The sequence below is a fragment of the Taudactylus pleione genome, unplaced genomic scaffold (assembly GCF_031769625.1).
Source record: "Taudactylus pleione unplaced genomic scaffold, aTauple2 ptg000178l, whole genome shotgun sequence".
Taxonomy (NCBI): domain Eukaryota; kingdom Metazoa; phylum Chordata; class Amphibia; order Anura; family Myobatrachidae; genus Taudactylus; species Taudactylus pleione.
In genome coordinates, this window is record NW_028284580.1 from 974,324 (window position 1) to 992,182 (window position 17,859).

Consider the following 17,859-nt stretch of genomic DNA (forward strand, 5'->3'; position numbering starts at 1 on the left):
CACCCCCCTTCCCCAGCCATCTCCCTGCTCCCCCCTCCCACAGCCATCTCCCTGCACCCCCCTTCCCCAGCCATCACCCTGCTCCCCACTCCCCCAGCCATCTCCCTGCTCCCCACTCCCCCAGCCATCTCCCTGCTCCCGCCTTCCCCAGCCATCTCCCTGCACCCCCTTCCCCAGCCATCACCCTGCTCCCCCCTTCCCCAGCCATCTCCCTGCACCCCCCTTCCCCAGCCATCTCCCTGCTCCCCCCTCCCACAGCCATCTCCCTGCACCCCCCTTCCCCAGCCATCTCCCTGCACCCCCCTTCCCCATCGTAGTGCCCATATAGTAATGCCCCCATAGTAATGCACCTCTAGTAGTGCCCATATAGTTTTGCCCCTGTAGTAGTGCCCATATGGTAATGCCCCCGTAGTAATACCCCTGTAGTAGTGTCCATATGGTAATGCCCCCATAGAAATGCCCCTGTAGTAGACCTCATATGTTAATGCCCCCATAGTAATGCCCCTGTAGCGCCCATCTGGTAATGCCCCTGTAGCGTCCATATGGTAATGCCCCATTAGTAATGCCCCTGTAGTGCCCTTTTAGTAATGCCCCTGTAGTGCCCCATTAGTAATGCCCCTGTAGTGCCCTTTTAGTAATGCCCCTGTAGTGCTCTTATAGTAATGCCTCTGTAGTGCCCTTATAGTAATGCCCCTGTAGTGCCCCTGGCACACACACACAAAAAAAAACTTACCTTAAACCCCGCTCCTGCGTCCGCCGCCCTCCGGTCCGCCCGGCTGCTCCTCGGAACTATGTCATGACATCTCTCCCATAGTGCCCGTGAGGAGAGCTGGAAGCACAGGCTGACCACAGCCTGCTCAGCTCAGTGCACGATACAGACTGTGCGGTAGCCAGAGGCCGGAGTTCTCCCCTGAACTCCAGCCTCTGGCTACCGCACAGTCCGCATCGTGCACTGAGCTGAGCAGGCTGTGGTCAGCCTGTACTGTGATCAGAGCCTGTTTAATGCGCTCTCCCGATCGAAGGGATGCTGGGCCCCGCGAGCGGACAGCCGCGGGGGTGGAGGGTTAGGTTTAGGGCACCCGGTGGGGGACTTAGGGTACCCCGGGGGGGTTAGGCTAGGGGGAGGGAGGGTTAGGGTTAGGCACCTCCGGGGGGGGGCTTAGGGTTAGGCCCCCCCCCCCGGGGGACTTAGGTTTAGGCAGTGGGGAAAGGGGGGGTTAGGGTTAGGCACTTAGAGGGGGGATTAGGGTTAGGCACAGGGGGAGGTTAGGGTTAGGCACCCCTAAGGAGGGTTAGGGTTAGGGGGATTAGGTTAGATTAGTTGATACTTACCTTACCACGATCGGGATTTCCAGCGCTGTCGGCCTTCCGCTGCCGGGCTCTGCTGTTTTGTCGGGCTGCCGGGATTCGAACTCCCGGCCATGCGGCAGCCGGGATATCATACCGATTCCTCAGTCCCCTATGTCTCTCCAGCTCACGCCCCTGCGTCTCTCCACCTTAGTTCCCTGCGTCTCTCCAGTTCACACTTCATTCCGCATAACAAATTGTTTTTATAGTTTAACAAATAATAAAAAAAAGTTTTATGTATTCATTGACAATCTCTATTCTTTACTGAATGCTCCACAAATTATTACTGATATGATTGTTACTCTACTGTGCTGTTGGTGCTCCTGAGCAGCTATATAACAGCTAGGCAAGTTTTTATTCTATATTTAGCAGTCTTGGGGGTTTATTTAATGTCAGGTTGTACCTTCTGTTAGTCAGAGACGGATTTAGATCTCAGGGGGCCCTAGGCAAGGTATCGGTGGGTACCGCGAGGGTACACTCTGGGCCCCATGTTCTGAATCTTGCTCCTTCCTATTGTTGCAGTCAGAGATCCTGCAGCCCACTTTATTTTAGGCCTAACCATCCCCCACCCACAGCACAAACCCCCTCACACCTCAGTGCCTTTCACAGACAGCAAAGCAGTTTTCTAGAGTCGGATTTTGGGGGGACCCCGTTCATGGACCCCTTGGGACCCGCCGGGCTCTAGGCGGCCGCCTAGGTTTCATAGCGGTAAATCCAGCCCTGCTGCTTTTTATTATCGGGCATAAACAGGAACAGAAGTGTTGGGTTGTAAACTTTGCAAATAAACCCCTTGAAGAGAGATTGAGTGGATACATTGTCCAAAGCTTCTGTCATTTATCTAGCACAATATTTGAATTGACAGTTAAAAGCTGATTGGTTGCTTTGGACAACTTCTCCATTTTGTCTCTCTCCAAGGCTTGATACATCTACCCGACAGTCCCCCTTTCAGCAGCTCACTTGTGGGTCCTGCTACCATACAAAATATATACCGACATAATAAGGCAGTGTGCTTAATCTGAGTCAATTTCAGAGTCAGAAAAAATATTTATTTTATAAGCCTCAATATAAAAAAGGTATAAAACACCCTATTTACTAATGGTGCTCCCAGCTCTGCTACTATTAGACTACCTCCACTTTGATTGATTCATTAAAACCACGCTGTGCCGCTATTGGGACCCTGGCCGCCAGCACCTCGGAGACCTGTGCTGTGACTAAGCGCTTGCTACATTACAGTGCTGCTTGGAAATTAAGGTGCGGCGTGCATTATAGAGACAAGTTGGAATATCAGCGGTGGTGCCTCTGAACTATCTCACTGACACCTAATAGGGAGGACGCTCCCTGGCTGCCGCCAGAGACCCCTATGCTTGGCCGGGACCTTGGCAAGACGGCACCACAATAATTCACCTGGAGGTGGTACAAGTATCCATCCATTTGTTTTAGCTCTATGAGCAATAATTTTTTCTTTTTGTGAGTACTCACTTTTTACATTTTTAAACATTGATACATTTGGATACAATTGATATATGTCTGGAAGTCTTTCACTGATAACTATTGCTGCTACTATTGCACTGGACTTTCTACACATATAGGTCTTGTTCAGTGTAGTTATATTGTTTATATATTGATATTTTTCGCTTCATAATTTATTGAGTCTATAGGGTTATGTTTACAATATACTTAATATTGTTTTGAACTATTATATTATGGTTTTATGTTAATACATGTCTGTTTTTTTACCCTTCATAAAAATAAATACACAGTTGGTAAATAACAAATATACTTGTTTATTTATTTATATACATCAGTGCAGAATACTAGTTTGCTAATTATTATTTATGTATAGCACCTAGGATCTGACTTTTATCTCCTTTGAATCATTGTAATTAGTCAATAGGGGAGATTGTATTATATATTCTGATCATTTAACTTAAATTGACAGAATACATGTGCTAGAGTGAGATTCCACAGGGTGCTCAGCTAATTACTGCAATTACTGCACCAAGCAGCTGACACTGGAGTGGGAACATCTATGGGAAGTTCCCTTCTCAGCTATGCTCTTACTTCGCAAATATACATTGCACCTATAATAATGTGAGTACTACTAATTACATAGGCGTCTTTATAACGGGTGCAAAGTGTGCGGTGCACACAGGCCCATGAGCCCAGAGGGGCCCACACCGCACACCCTGCACCCATAGTTCATAATATACTTACCTCTCTGCAGATACCGATGTGCTGCTCCACAGCGTTGGACCGGCGCTGCTGAGCAGCAAAGACTCACTGGGAAAATGGCGGCGCCCATTTTCCAAGTGAGCTGACCATGCGCAGAAAAGATGTCCCCGGGAAGAAAATATTTTCCAGGAGACCCACGCATGTGCAGTAGATTCTGGCATGAAGCCAGAATTCACAGCGCTCAGTGCAGCACTGACAGAGAGGAGGGGGCCCAAACGGAGGCTGCACCTTTCTTAAAACGCTCCTGACTAATCATGTTCTGTCTACCACCATTATTATTATGTCAGGTCTCCTAATATTTTTTAAAAGACCTTTCAAATAACACTTTGTGGGCATGCATGGAAACACCTCCATTACTTTAAATAGCAAAGCAGTGACTTTTTAAACTCATACCTTATTGAAGTTTAGGATTTTACCTCAGATGGTCACTTTTAAGTCCATTGAAGCACAATGAATGAGGAGAGAAGGAGGGAGGGGAACAAAGAGGAGAGGGGAGAGGAAAGTGCCGATCAGAGAGGGAAGGTGACAGAGGCCAATAAGAAAGGAGAGGAGAGGGGAGGTGACAGAGGCTAATAAGAAAGGAGTGGAGAGGGGAGGTGACAGAGGCTAATAAGAAAGGCGAGGAGAGGGGTGGTGACAGAGGCCAATAAGAAAGGAGAGGAGAGGGTAGGTGACGGAAGCCAATAAGAAAGGAGAGCAGAAGGGAGGTGATAGAGGCCAATAAGAAAGTAGTGGACAGGGCAAAGAGCCGATCATAGGGTAGAGAGGGGAGGGAATTAAAGAGATGAGAAGTTTAAGTAATCAATCTGACCGGAAAGGGGAGGTGACAGAAGATGATCACAGAGGAGGGAGGGCCGGAGGGGAGGTAATCTGGGCAGTTTGAGGGAGCATGAAATGTAGAAATGGATCTCAGATCCATAACTTATTTAGGATATAGAGCAAACAAACCAAGATAAAACTAACAGGCGGCCGTCACACTGTCTAGCGCCTCGTGAATTCCTGAACGCTGGATGGTGCCCTCTGTCCATTTTGGCGCCTGGAGCTCATGCTCCACAGGAACCACCCTCGCTTTACCCCTGGTGACAGGTAGTCAGTGTTTGGGGGAGGTAACAGGGGGTGGCTAGAGAAACACTGGCATGTAGGACCATTCAAACACTGTTTTCTGGGCATCCATAAATTAGTCACTGCATTCCTGCTCACAGCAGTAGAGCCCTCTACGTGTCTGGAGACCCGCTGTGTCTGAGGCAGCTTATACTTACTCAGGAGTCTAATGGCCATCTGATCTGTGCATAAGCAGTGGATGTGAGATGCTAGTGGGCGTCTCTATGCAATGGACGGTGAGTGGCTTATTTGCGCAATTGCGAAGCCGTAAGAGATCACAGCTACATTTGCATTTGCGTCCACATCTGCATCAGACCTATAGTTAGCTTCAATACTCATGTAAGCTGTGGATCTTATACAATGCTTATTTGGTATTAAAGCTATTAACGTGTGCCAAGAAAACATTCCCCACACTATTAAACCACTACCACTTCCATTTGACACAAGGCAGGATGAACTTGGTGTGGTCTTCTGATGCTGTAGCCCATCCATTTCAGAGATGTGCTTTTGCATACATATGTGTCCATATACAACTCTGCTCAACTAGGGCTGTTCGATGCCTCAGCTGCACTAGCGTTCCCGCTAGGCTGTTTTGGCATGGCGCGGCGCCCTGCCCTCCTTTTGGAGGTCAAAAAGCACCCTGCCCTCCAGGAGGAGGGCAAAAAGCGCCCTGCCCTAACAGCCTGCGGGTGCCGTCTTCACCCGCAGGACACTGCGTCCCGCGGGTGGAAAAATGTGCGGTGACCCGGTCACCGCCGGAGAATAGACGCCAGGCGCATGCGCCCGGCATCTATTCTCCCTTTCTGCAGAGCTTGGGGGCTGCCCGGCGTGTCCGTAAGTGCCGGGCACGCCCCCAAGTACAACGAAAAGGGGACGCGTCTTATAGACACGCCCCCTTTTTATGACCATGCCCCCTTTTCGGTCGCGCGCGGGCCTTCGGCGCGCGCACATGGTTGCCCTCTCTAGCTCCGGCGCCCTGCCTGCCGCCGGAGCTAGAGTGAACACTACTGCACTAAGACTTTTTCTTAAAATATGCATCTTACTTGCATCACTAATGTGCCAAAAGTATGTTGCAAGGGTACACGTAATACTGAAGCTTGCATTTTATGCGACTCAGTTGCTAATCCTGGTAAAAAGGCAACAGTGGGCCTGATTCAGAGCCGGACGCTCTGACAGAGCGCTCGCTCTGAATCAGGGCCGGCCTTCTGTTTTTTTAGAGCTGCCTCCTGGCCGCTCGCATAGCTGTGGGCGAGCGGCCAGGAAGATTGTCGCGATGGTCAAGACCATCGCGACCATCGGGCTTGCGACGAGACCCTTGTGGTAGGGTCTCGTTGCCGCAAGCCCTAGAGTGCTTTCGGCTCTAACAGAGCCGAAAGCACTCCCACTGACATCACTTGTGAGGTTCTGAATTTGTTGTGGACCCGGGGTGGTGATAGGAGCAGACACAGAAGCAGACTTAAATTAAAAAGTGGGGTTTTTAATAAGTGACTTAGAAGACATGGGAATGGCAAATGAAAAAGTCCAGGTATAGCACTAAAGTGCACTTGATAAGTGCAGTGAGGGTTAATGGAGAAATGTACAAATAGTGACAGGCAGAAACAGTCCAGTATACAAGTATGGTGAGCTGTAACAGTATACAGGTATGATGAGCTGTAACTGAATGCAGGTATGGTGAGCTGTAACAAATGCAGGCTTGAGGTAATGAAGTCGAGCTGGGAGTGAAATGAGACAAGGTGCAGGGAAACAGCAGGTTCAGGTACTCAGGCAGGTAAAAGGTATATGGAGGGTGTAGGGTAAGTCCGGCAGGTTGGAGCATTCAAGGTTCAGGCTAGGAGCGTATACAAGCAGGCAGGTAAGGCACAGGTACTCTCTCTCAGCCGCAGCTGAGAAACACGTTGCACTGGCAAAGGAAGGAAGGCTCTGGACCTTCCTAAATACTCAGTGCCGCACTGTGACTGGCTGGAATGAGCACATGACCTACCAGGACATGACCGCAGGCAAGATGGCGGCGCCCATGCCAACGGAACGGAAAGACCGCCTGACCTCACCAGGCCTAGTGACAATGTGTCCGCACAGAACCACGCGCAGCCAATGCCCCTCGCCAAACACCAGCACCGCTGCCAGAGACCCCCCGCCATAACGACCTCACAAGAAATACCCGGTGACTACCATGCCGAGAAACCCTGGTCGTGACACACTGTATGTGAATAAGACGCAACAGTCAAGAAAGAGTGAGTCGCTACCCACAGTGGAGTGCCTAAGTCGTGCCAAGCATCTTGCACCATATGGTGTAAAAACGCTAGGAAAATAAGGACACATCTATACCACTTGTGTAAGTCATGGTTATCTGAGTTACTGCCACTACTCCATCAGCCTGAGCATGGAGTGGTTGGGTATGACAGTGGCATCCCAACAGCAAGAATCCCGACACCCATAGGATTTAAGGGTAAGTATCCCCCTAACCCCTACCCTAACCCTCCTTCCCCGGTGCCTAACCTTAAGTATCCCCCTAACCCCTAGTGCCTAACCCTAACCTACCCCTCCCCGCATCCTAAACCTAACACCCCCTCCCCGGTGCCTATACCTAACCACCCCCCTAGTGCCTAAACCTAACCTCTCTCCCCCTAGTGCCTAAACCTAACTTCCCCCTGCCTGCACCCTAATCCTAACCCTTCCTCCCCGGTGCCTAACCCTAACCCTCCTCCTAATGCCTAACCCTAACCTAACGATAACCTCTCCCTAACATCCCGATATTTACCTTCAGGATGCCGGCGGTCGGTATACTGGTGCTTGTATCCTGACCTGTTGGGATTTTGGCACTGGTATTTAGACCGTCAGCATCCTGCACGCCGGGATGCCGACTACATCCCTTTTGGAGGATATGCATCCTGGGCATATAAATTACTCTGCGTACACTGAGCCTCACTAGCCATTCATGCCACTTACGTGAGGGGCAGGTGTATGCAGCGTTCTGTATCACCCTTTGTAGATGGAACCTGTGGTATCAGATGGCTTGTGTCTAATTTGTACATATAGAAAAGACTACAAAGGTGAATTATGCCTTTAAATCAATGTTACTAATACAAAGTCCCTTACCCTCTCATTCTGCTGCAGAACACACCCTATCTCATACTGTACCTCTGCATCTTCCACTGTTAATGCTCTCTCTGGTTTCTCATTATCTGTAAACTTCGGCTGTAGTATTTTTTCTTGTATGTTCAGCTCGGACATGATCTCCAGGATTCTTTGGTTCCTCTCATTCACACGGGTGACTTCTTGCTCTTTGTGCCTGCAGACCACTTCAAATTCTTTGTTGAATGCAGTTTTGACATTATGGATGATATCCTGCATTAAATGGAATGTAAATAGTATAGAAACAAGCTAAATAATAACATTAAAGCTGTGTTTATGAAAGAAATAGCTCACATTGGATTTGTGTGCTATCCAAAAACGTTACAGAACCAATATAACAATGAACCTTGATTAATTAAAGCAGAGTCAATTTATTAAGCCAAGTGAGACGCAATTACACTCACACTGCGTGCACAGAACTGCAAATGGATGTTTGTATGCTAAGTTACACACATGTATGCAACTGCACTGCCCTTATTGATACACTGGGTAAATAGCGGTCATCGTTATCAGTGTGCACTTGCACCAGCCCTATCCTTAGGGCAAGAGATCCATCTGATATCAACCAGAAGTGTATGTACGCACAGCCCCACCTCGTGTCTGTGTGTTATGTGCCGATATGAGCCGGTACACAGCTGAACAACATGTATTTATTGTCCAGAAGTACTGGAAAACTAAGATGATAAAGGTATTGGCACATAACACACAGACAGGATGAATGTGGACGCCTCAGTACACAACACCACTGTCAGGATCAGGAATACCTACTGACCAGCAGTGGTGGCTCCAGGGTGGGGCTGCAGCGCAGTTCAAAATCCATATAGGGGCACCACACCAACTGCCATCCTCACTGGCTCTTCTATTTGATTTAAAGGCTGCGCTGCTGACTAGGGCAGTGAACAGTTGGCCCTCACTTTGCGCATTAACGAACAGCTGGCCTGGATGCTAATGGCGAACACTTTCAACACTTGCTATGACGGCCTCATGTTTCTCATAGACCAAGGTATGTCTGTGTCACATTTCACTTAATTACGTCAATTACTTTAAAAAAAGTAATAAGAAAAACTTTGGGGCCAATAGCGAGTGAAACACCCTGTACTTTTGTCTGTATATTTAGTTTGTAGATGTGAGACATTAATATCTTACTGTTGTATGTCAGCCAGAATCTACAGACACCCCCTGTCAAAGAGTCTGGTAATAGGTGAATGTCAATGTCAATTATTTCCATGTTTAATAAAAAACTAATAATGGAAATATACACATAATTACACATAAATATACACACAATATATGTACTACATTTAATTAGGAAGAATCCAAGGAATTCGCAATCTAATTGATGACCGGGTTTGCCAATACTGTCTAAACCTGTCCAATTCCTTTTACTTCCTGATAAGGTGAGAAAAGTAAAAACAGAGAAAAAGTCGATTGTCCAAATGTTTCTGGGTCACCACCAGACCCTATATGGGACCTCCCAGGAAAACACAGAGTTCCATGGACAAAGCTCTTCCAATTCCTTATATAAAATATAACTTCCTTGTGTCATGCCAAGTCATGGGGCGCAGACACAGAGCTGCTACATACCACCAGATTATACAGGATTGGGAAACATAACCATGGGTAATTCATCTCTGGAATTCTCCAGGTCCTTAATCAGCCACAAAAAAACTTTTTGTAAATGTGTGGTGTTTTAATTTCAGACATTGAAAGAATTGCCTCTAACATGTAATGGTCTTGTTCATAGACAATTTAGTATATACTTCTGGCAGTCGGCATTCCCAACAGTGAAATCCCGGCATGGGATGGCTTCCCGACAGTGAATCCCGGCATGGGACTAATGATAGGCGTCTAAATACCGACGCCCATCATTAGCCCCACGCTGAAATCCTGACGCACGGCATACCGAACGTAGGTAAGCCGGGCGTCGGGAGCGCTTAGCCAGGGGGGGTGAGGGAACGTGGTTTAATGACTACCCGGGGGGACTTAGGGTTAAGTTTAACCCTAACCCCCCGGGAGGGTTAAGTTTAGGCTAGGGGAAGGGGGGGGTTAGGGTCAGGCACCCCCGGGGAGGTTAGGTTTAGGCACCCCCCCTGGAGGGTTATATTTAGAGTGTGGGGAGAGGGGGTTAGGTTTTGGGCACCCCTGGAGGGAGGTTAGGGTTAGGCACTAGGGGGGGAGGTTAGGGTTAGGCACCCTTAAGGGAGGGATAGGGTTAGGGAGGGATAGGGGAGGGTTAGAGGTGTTACTTACATGAGTCGGGATCTTCATCTGCCGGCCTTCCGGCGTCGGTATTTCATCCGCCGGGCTTAGGTCCGGCAGTGATTCATACCGATTCCCTTCTGGCATGTGGTGGTAGAGACATGTAAAGAATCACTTGTAGTGTACGGTGCTTGGGCAACATACAAGTCAATTAAATAGCTTCTTTTGTATATGATTTATAGGAGGAAGATGTCCAACAGGCATAAAGCTATATCCTGCATTACACAGTGATCCCTAGAGGCACATACATCAGCAGAACGTTCTGTATCACACAGGGCACTTATATTACTTACTTGCAGCAAGATAATCTGGTTAATTTTCTCCTCCCTGCTGTGCATTTCCAGCTGGCTGTACAAGTTGGAGGTATCTCCGCCATACTGGTCACTCAGGCTCCCGATCAGAGACGTGGTGTCCTGACTTCTCACAGTCTCCTCCTCCCCTTCTTCCTCCTCTTCTGATCCAATTTTTGCCTGAACCTCAACAATTTCTTTTCTGGCCTAAAGGAAAAAGAATCATCATGTCGGCTCCTAGTAAATGTTATTTTCTTGATGAACGGCAAATTACTGTGCTCCACGTAAGATGTAACTAGTAATAATATGTATACAGAGGCTAGTCATATCCCTGTAGGATGTAGTTATAGTACATAACTGATTAGGAATTCCAGGTAGAGACAATGCTTATATACTTTTGAATTAAGATTTATTAGATTAGTCTATGTTCTATACAGTGTTGAAAAGGTTGTCCTGTAGGATCACCTGTTTTCTCTACAGAGGGACGCGGTGCACTCTGTAATGCCAGCCCACCATAACTGGCTTATAGAGTCACCGTGCAGAGCCACATACACAGACTGTCAGCAACATTCACCATTTATAGCAACAGTTTTACAGTGTGTGAACCCTTCCTGTTGCTGTGAATGGTGATAATATAAGATTCTGTTGTTCATGGTTCTCTTTAATTAGATTTAGGCTGTCCTTTGTCGAAACTTTTGTTTCATCTCCCATGCTCAATTAATGTACAACAAACAAGGTGCTGCACATTGGCCCTTATTCTGCGCAGGCTCCCAACCCGTACTGCACAGTCTGCTGCCATTTGTGGGCGGGAAGGGGCAGCGACGACCTCCGTTTCCCAGGTGTGTCACCGCCATTGGGGGGGGGGGGGGAGGCCAGGATTTCCGCCAGCTGACGGAGATTTCCTGTCCTCTCTCTCACTCATCTGTGGCGGGTGGCTTGCGTGACCCACTTAGCCTGCCGATGTTCCCACAGATTATCCGACAACTTAAAAACATAAATGGGATGGAATTTAAGTGGTCTCCCTCATATTCCTTTCATCTGGGCTCCAAGACCCAGATTCCCCAGGAACAGTGGCACATGCTAGTCATCCCATAACGTGTCACAACCGTCATTTGTACACAGATGTTCACATCATCACTCCTAGGGTTCATGTGCTTGATAGCCTGACCCCCCTCCTTCCTCTCCGACTGGGGTATTTCCTATTTATTATTCTCTTTCTTTCCCTTATTTCTACCCCATCTACTTTTATCTTATTTAATTCCTCCTAATCTTTACTATCTATTTTCCAATGATATTGGTGTTGTGTCGGTGGTTTTCTGTGCGTGGTGGTATCATGTAGTATTTCTATTGCTTATTCTTTTATGTTGCACAATTTACTGCCTTGTTATTTCTTGTTAGGTTTGTAAAATTCTACATAAAGAATACAATAGAAAAATAGATGGAAAAGTATGCTTATTTTTATTTTACTTTGAGATCAACTGATTCGATCTTCTTGACATTTAGGACTCTGGCAAAATCTTCCAATTCCTTTACAGTTCGTTCTTTCAAAGGATAGTTCTTCACTTCATATTCTGCATGAAAAGACTTAAATAACATAGAATTTAATATAATAACTCAAGCTGAGTAATCTTGTGACTCTATAAAGACATGTAATAAACATATTAATGTTTTAGAAGACTCTTATTTGCATTTTGCTATGATGGTCTTGTACATTTACCAAAACTATTTACTTTGTATTTTGTTACTAAAGCTAATATTGTATAACATTCCTACATTATGTCGAATGGTCGAGACATGAAGCATAAACTACATTTACCATGATAGAGCGTCCTTTAACAGCCATAGAATCCCAGCATTCTTTCTTAATGATTTCACGTAGATATTGTTTAGACACATTTTCCAGCTCAATTTCTTTTCGTACCTTCCAGAAAACACAAAGACTTTGGACTATGAGATTTAATTTGTAAGTGCACCAAATATAGCACATTTCCTGAGACTATAGTGTTCTGGGGATGTAGTCAAAAGATCAACAGTGACAATGTCAACATACATAATGTAGACACCACAATGCCGATGGCTTTTATGTCGACGTTGGTAAAATGATGACATTCTCAGAATGTTGACATGTGAAATGTCAACATTAATGATAGGCTGTCGGTGGGAGGGTTAGGAAGAGGCCGCGAGGAGAGGTAAAGGTTAGGCTGCGTAAGAGGGGGAGGTTAAGCACTATAGGGAGGGTTAGGGATAGGGAAGAAATACTCACTGGAACACTGTAGCATCGGAGGTCTGACCTGGAAGTGACAGTCACATGACCGCCAGGACCAGGAAACCACGATGAGAGCCACTGCAGCCGTCAAGAGCAAATAAGTGACCGATGGGTCACCAGGGACGATATGTCAACATTCTAACATGTCGTCATTTCATCAGTGTCTACATGATGAATAGCGGCATGGTTAATGCTGATATTATGACTGTTGACATATCACACACTCAGCATTCTGATCACATTTCTCATTTGCCATCTTAGATGACCACTCACTCTCTCCACGTCCTGCTCACTTTCCGCCCGCAGTCTTTCCTGTTCCTCTGTGTCCAGGTTAAATTCCTGCTGGTCCAACTTTTCAATGTCAGGTAATGATTCATTCTCTCGCATCATAGCTTGTATCTAAAAAGGCATACAGTATGAGCACACAGTATGAGCACACAGTATCAGCACAGTATGTATAAAATAGTTCTGAAATAGTATAATAGTATAAAATACTTTACAAATGTACATTATCATGAATTTTTTTATCACCGTTATTATTGAATTCAGCAGTATCTGATGTAACCATGGGCCTGATTCAGATGTGGACGCAAATGCCATCACTGACGGCTTCGCAATTGCGAAAATATGCTAATGTGCCAATCACCGTCCAGTGATTAGGGACGCCCATGGAAAGCATCTTACATCTGCTGCTCACGCACAAAACCGGAAACATCGGAAACATTGACTGCAGATCAGGCGACCATCAGCTTAAGTCTAAGGTGTTGCAGACATAGCGGGTCTCCAGACAAGTAAAGGGATCTCCTGCTGCGAGCAAGGACACAGTGACTAATTTATGAACACCCAGAAAACAGTGTTTAAAGTTCCGACATGACTGCTTTTCTCTAGCCCCCCGCCATTACCTCACCCAAATGCTAACCACCTGTCATTCACTTTGTGAGTGAATCCTCTGCGAGACCGTAATCACAATTTAATCGCTGCGTGTGCGCAGTGCGACTTACACGCATGTGCAATGGATAAAAATCGCTAAATCTGCGTACATTTTGCCTATGAATCAGGCCCCATGTGTCCTATGTACTACAATCCAATATTAAGAGAATTTCATGTAATTCTCATGCTTCATACCAGGTACAGTTTTCATGTTATATTTAGATTGCACAATAGTTAGCCAAAACCATAGGCATAAATTCACACATCAAGCAAAAGTAACATAGCAGACAATTATTTATTTAAGAAAAATTTTTAGATTACATTTGGTAATAGAACCAGACATAGGGGGAATGTACTGGTCTGCGGTTCTGAAAAACGTGGGGAGTTTGAAATCACCGTATGTAATATACTACCAGAGGCAAACGTTCCAGTAAGCCGCCAGAATCACACGCCACTAGCTACAAGTCACAGTCCTGATTGTAATGTTAAACATACAAGTCGTCAGATGTAATAGCCTGTGACTTGTAAACTTGCCAGAAAATCACCTTCTATTACATCTGGCAACTTTAAGGCAAAAGTCGGCTCAATCTTGCCTGATTTCTGGCGCCTTCAAACTCAACAAAAAAAAACACAACCTATTACATTTGAACAGAAGAACAGTATAAAGCAAAATCATTAATACAAACTTTGTACATGCAAAATGCGGTTCTCAGCAGAACCACAATTGGCTGACCAATCGGCTGTTGCCTTCCTCAGCCTTCAGTAAGCTCCAGCAAGTTACTGAGTTTAGTTTGTGTGCTCCAGAAGAGGTGAGAACAGGTCGCTGCCATAAGCACCTCCCAAGCACCATCTGAAGATGCAGGGACGGATTAATGGCCACATGGGCCAGGGGCTGAAAATGATCAAGGGCCTATTATGAGAACCAGAGGAGGTGTGACCAGTGCTGTGTGGGTGTGGCCAGTGAAATGTGGGCGTGTACACCTCTACCCTATCAGCCCCAACGTCTCACTAAATATGGAAACTATAAATACTGCATCACTTTGTGAGGAAAACAGAAATATATATTTAATACTTATGATTTATGTATGGATAACTGTGTGGCTAACTGGTGACTGGTCATCATCATGGTGTCATAATGATGGACATATTTTCATGTGCAGGCCTGAGCTGTAGCTCCATCCGACCCATTGTTAATCTGGCCCTGTGAAAATGGTGCTAGCCCATGCATGCAAGATACAAAATTATGGGGACGGCTGATGTGAGAGCAGGTGGACAGAAGACATGAAATATATCCGACATCTCCTGCTTTTTATATTGGTACATACCAGTGACATTTAATTAACCCCTCTAACATGCGGATACAGTAGTTTCTATATATTTTAAGGGCAGAATTGACTAATAAATATGCCCCTTAAAGAGCTCTATGGCTGCTGACAATAGGCTGCATATGTAGAGCATATGACAGTGCATTATATCAGAATAAGAACACCATGTTATATGGAATCCATAGCACAGGAATAATAGCTAGCATGAAGATTTTGATATATAACAATCTCCCTTTTGTTAATTACTTCATATAATAAATGATTTCAGATTTCCTTGCCTTTTCCCGGAGCTCTTTTATGCCTTTTCTCAGGCTTTTCTTTTGGTCAGCATATTTCTGTGTTTCTGCTTTTCTTACCTTTTCATGATAAACATTAATTAGATGAAAAGCAAATATCATTACATAAGCTAATAGCCGTACTGCATTTAGATGGCTTCTGTTAAACTTTGATTAATTTTTAATTTGATATATTACCCAAACTTTAGTATTTCAGGTATTTTGGCTACCGCACCTTCTAACGTACTTTATAAAAGAGTGTAATGCAGGAGTGAGGAGATTAGCTTCTTATGCTTTATGACAATATCTTTACAGAAGCTATAAAATATTATTAAGATGAACTGTCAAAAAATTAAAAAATATGTCATGTGATGAAATGTTTGCTGCTTTATAATGCATATCAATAGCTGGCATTAGTATTTCATGCAAAGCCGGACTGTACAACAGTGGTATCCAATATACTGTAAGAACATACTTGCCTACTCTCCCGGGACTGTCGGGAGCCTCCCGAAAATCGTGTGCCGCTCTCGACACCCCGCAAGACTAGGTAAGTCCCCCGGAATAGATGCCGGCTCCCCGCTAACCCCCGCGCCAGCCGCAAAAGTGGGCGGTGCGGGGGGGTGATGACGCGATTCAGCGCGAATCGCGTCATCGTAGCCCCGCTCCCCTGCCTTATAATGCCAGTAATATTAGCATTACAAAGCGGGGGGCGGGGCCACTATGATGCGATCGCGACGGCACGCCCCCGCTCCGCCTCTTTGACCCGCCCCCATCCTCCCTGCTGGACGGACCTGCCAGCTCCCTCCTGGATTCCCCTGCCGAGATGTCGGCAAGTATGTGTAAGAAAGGTTATATATACAGAAAGTTATAAATATGATATCACTTCCTGAAGAATGGATACAGCAGGCCATTACTTAGACCACAGGTTCTCAAATGCGGTCCTCAAGGCTCCTCAACAGTTCAGGCTTTAGAGATATCCGTGGTTGAGCACAGGTGACTTGATTTAACCACCTGTGCTCAACCATGAATATCTCTAAAACCCGGACTTGGGGAACCTTGAGGATCGCGTTTGGGAACCTCTGACTCTGACTTAGACTGAAGTTTGTGATTTGATTTTCTTTAATAGCAACATGGCATGTTTACTGCCAGACAATTGTCTATACAGATCCTTTAGCTACATATATGTAAAAATAATTTGTGGAATGTAATACATACCTCATCCAATGTCTGATCAAGCCAAGTGGGATCTTCATACACAGTTGATGAGCTGTTTGTGCAGCTCCCATCTTGTTCAGTGACTTCCACACTTAGCTGCTTTTCCTGAATAAAGAAAATAACATTAAAATCACAGGAAAATAATGCAGACAGGGATGAAAACGTTTTAAAAGATATCTTACGGGACATAATTCATTAAGCCATTACATTTGGTGAGATAAGGATATAAGGAGACACACTTTCAGACAGTTGATATTATTTTAATGTATCTGATTTTAGCTTTACAATATTTCACTTTTGTACAGGAACCTGGATTATAGGAATTAAACCAAAATATATGTGAGGGAAGCAGAATTTCTGATAATTATATCATATTATTTAGCATTATAAATGTAACATTTATTTACTTGGGAAATAAAAGAACTAGGCTAGGTTATGTAATTCTTCATTAAGGCCATGGATATGTAAAGTTCTGGCAATAAATTGTATACTTATCTGCTTCCATAGACTGCTTGAGAACATCTGGAACATGAGATCCATGTGTGTTTCAGGTTTATTACATTTAATATATTAGCATGAAGACTTTAGGAAGAACCATATAAAGGTTTCATCTAGCTTGATAATGTTTGTTTAACACGAATGGGAGTTTACAACTATCTTAAATGATTTAACCTACAAATAACTAAAGAGTATAAAATCGGCTAATTTGGTAGTGTAATCTGGCATCTGAAAAACACTGACATGATGGCCATGAGTTATCTGTACAATACTCAAGGTAAGATCATAAAAGTGACCTTGTCACACACCAGACCGCAGGTGCCACTTACCAGGTTTGGTGTGAAAGGTGGACACCTCTGGTGACTCAGCTGGCTGCTGACTCTCTCTGCTCGGCACCACAATCCTGTGCATGCAAGCCACTATATTGTTTGAATCCCCAAAGCTGCCTGCAATGCCCACTCCCCTTTGTGACCACTTGTTATGTGACCGGCTCTGGCAATCAGAGAACTCCCTAGTTTTGGGTGGTCTATTTAAACCCTCTGATGCTGGCTATCATTGACAAAACTTCTTCAATCTATTCTGAATTCAGTCTCCAGGCACCTGAATCTCTAGCATTCAGGTATTCCTGAGTCTCCAGCCATCTAGTGTTCTGAATACCTCTAGCTTGGTCCGTTGTCCCCCATTACAGTTCTTCCTCATGGTACCTCATGCCTCTTGCTTTGCTTTTTCATTCAGCATCTTACGGTTTCCGCAGTCCACCTGTGGCCCCAGTCTGCAATGTCTCAGTCCTCAAGGAGTCTTCTAGTAACACCTTACCCCAGCCAGTCTCACCCTTTGCTAACTTGGAAAGATGCAACCTGCGGGCTCCTGGCAGTGAAGTACAACCACCTTGCAGCGGTTCTTGGTGTAAACTGGAAAAACCGTTAGACTTCACGCCTCTAGGTTGGTTATGCCAAATCATGCAGATTGGTTCAAGATCCACCAATTCC

The 17,859-nt window shown here is 45.5% G+C and overlaps 1 protein-coding gene across 1 annotated transcript in view; it reads right to left on the minus strand.

Moving 5' to 3' along the window:
- Positions 1-17,859, minus strand: part of CFAP43 (cilia and flagella associated protein 43) — a 119,722-nt gene that overhangs the window by 39,298 nt on the left and 62,565 nt on the right. The window contains exons 18-24 of the mRNA XM_088475760.1: positions 16,373-16,477; positions 15,161-15,238; positions 12,901-13,026; positions 12,178-12,282; positions 11,829-11,945; positions 10,365-10,568; positions 7,819-8,025 (exon numbers count right to left, since the gene is read on the minus strand). Coding sequence (XP_088331886.1) covers positions 7,819-8,025; positions 10,365-10,568; positions 11,829-11,945; positions 12,178-12,282; positions 12,901-13,026; positions 15,161-15,238; positions 16,373-16,477 — 942 coding nt within the window. The remainder of the gene's footprint in view (positions 1-7,818; positions 8,026-10,364; positions 10,569-11,828; positions 11,946-12,177; positions 12,283-12,900; positions 13,027-15,160; positions 15,239-16,372; positions 16,478-17,859) is intronic.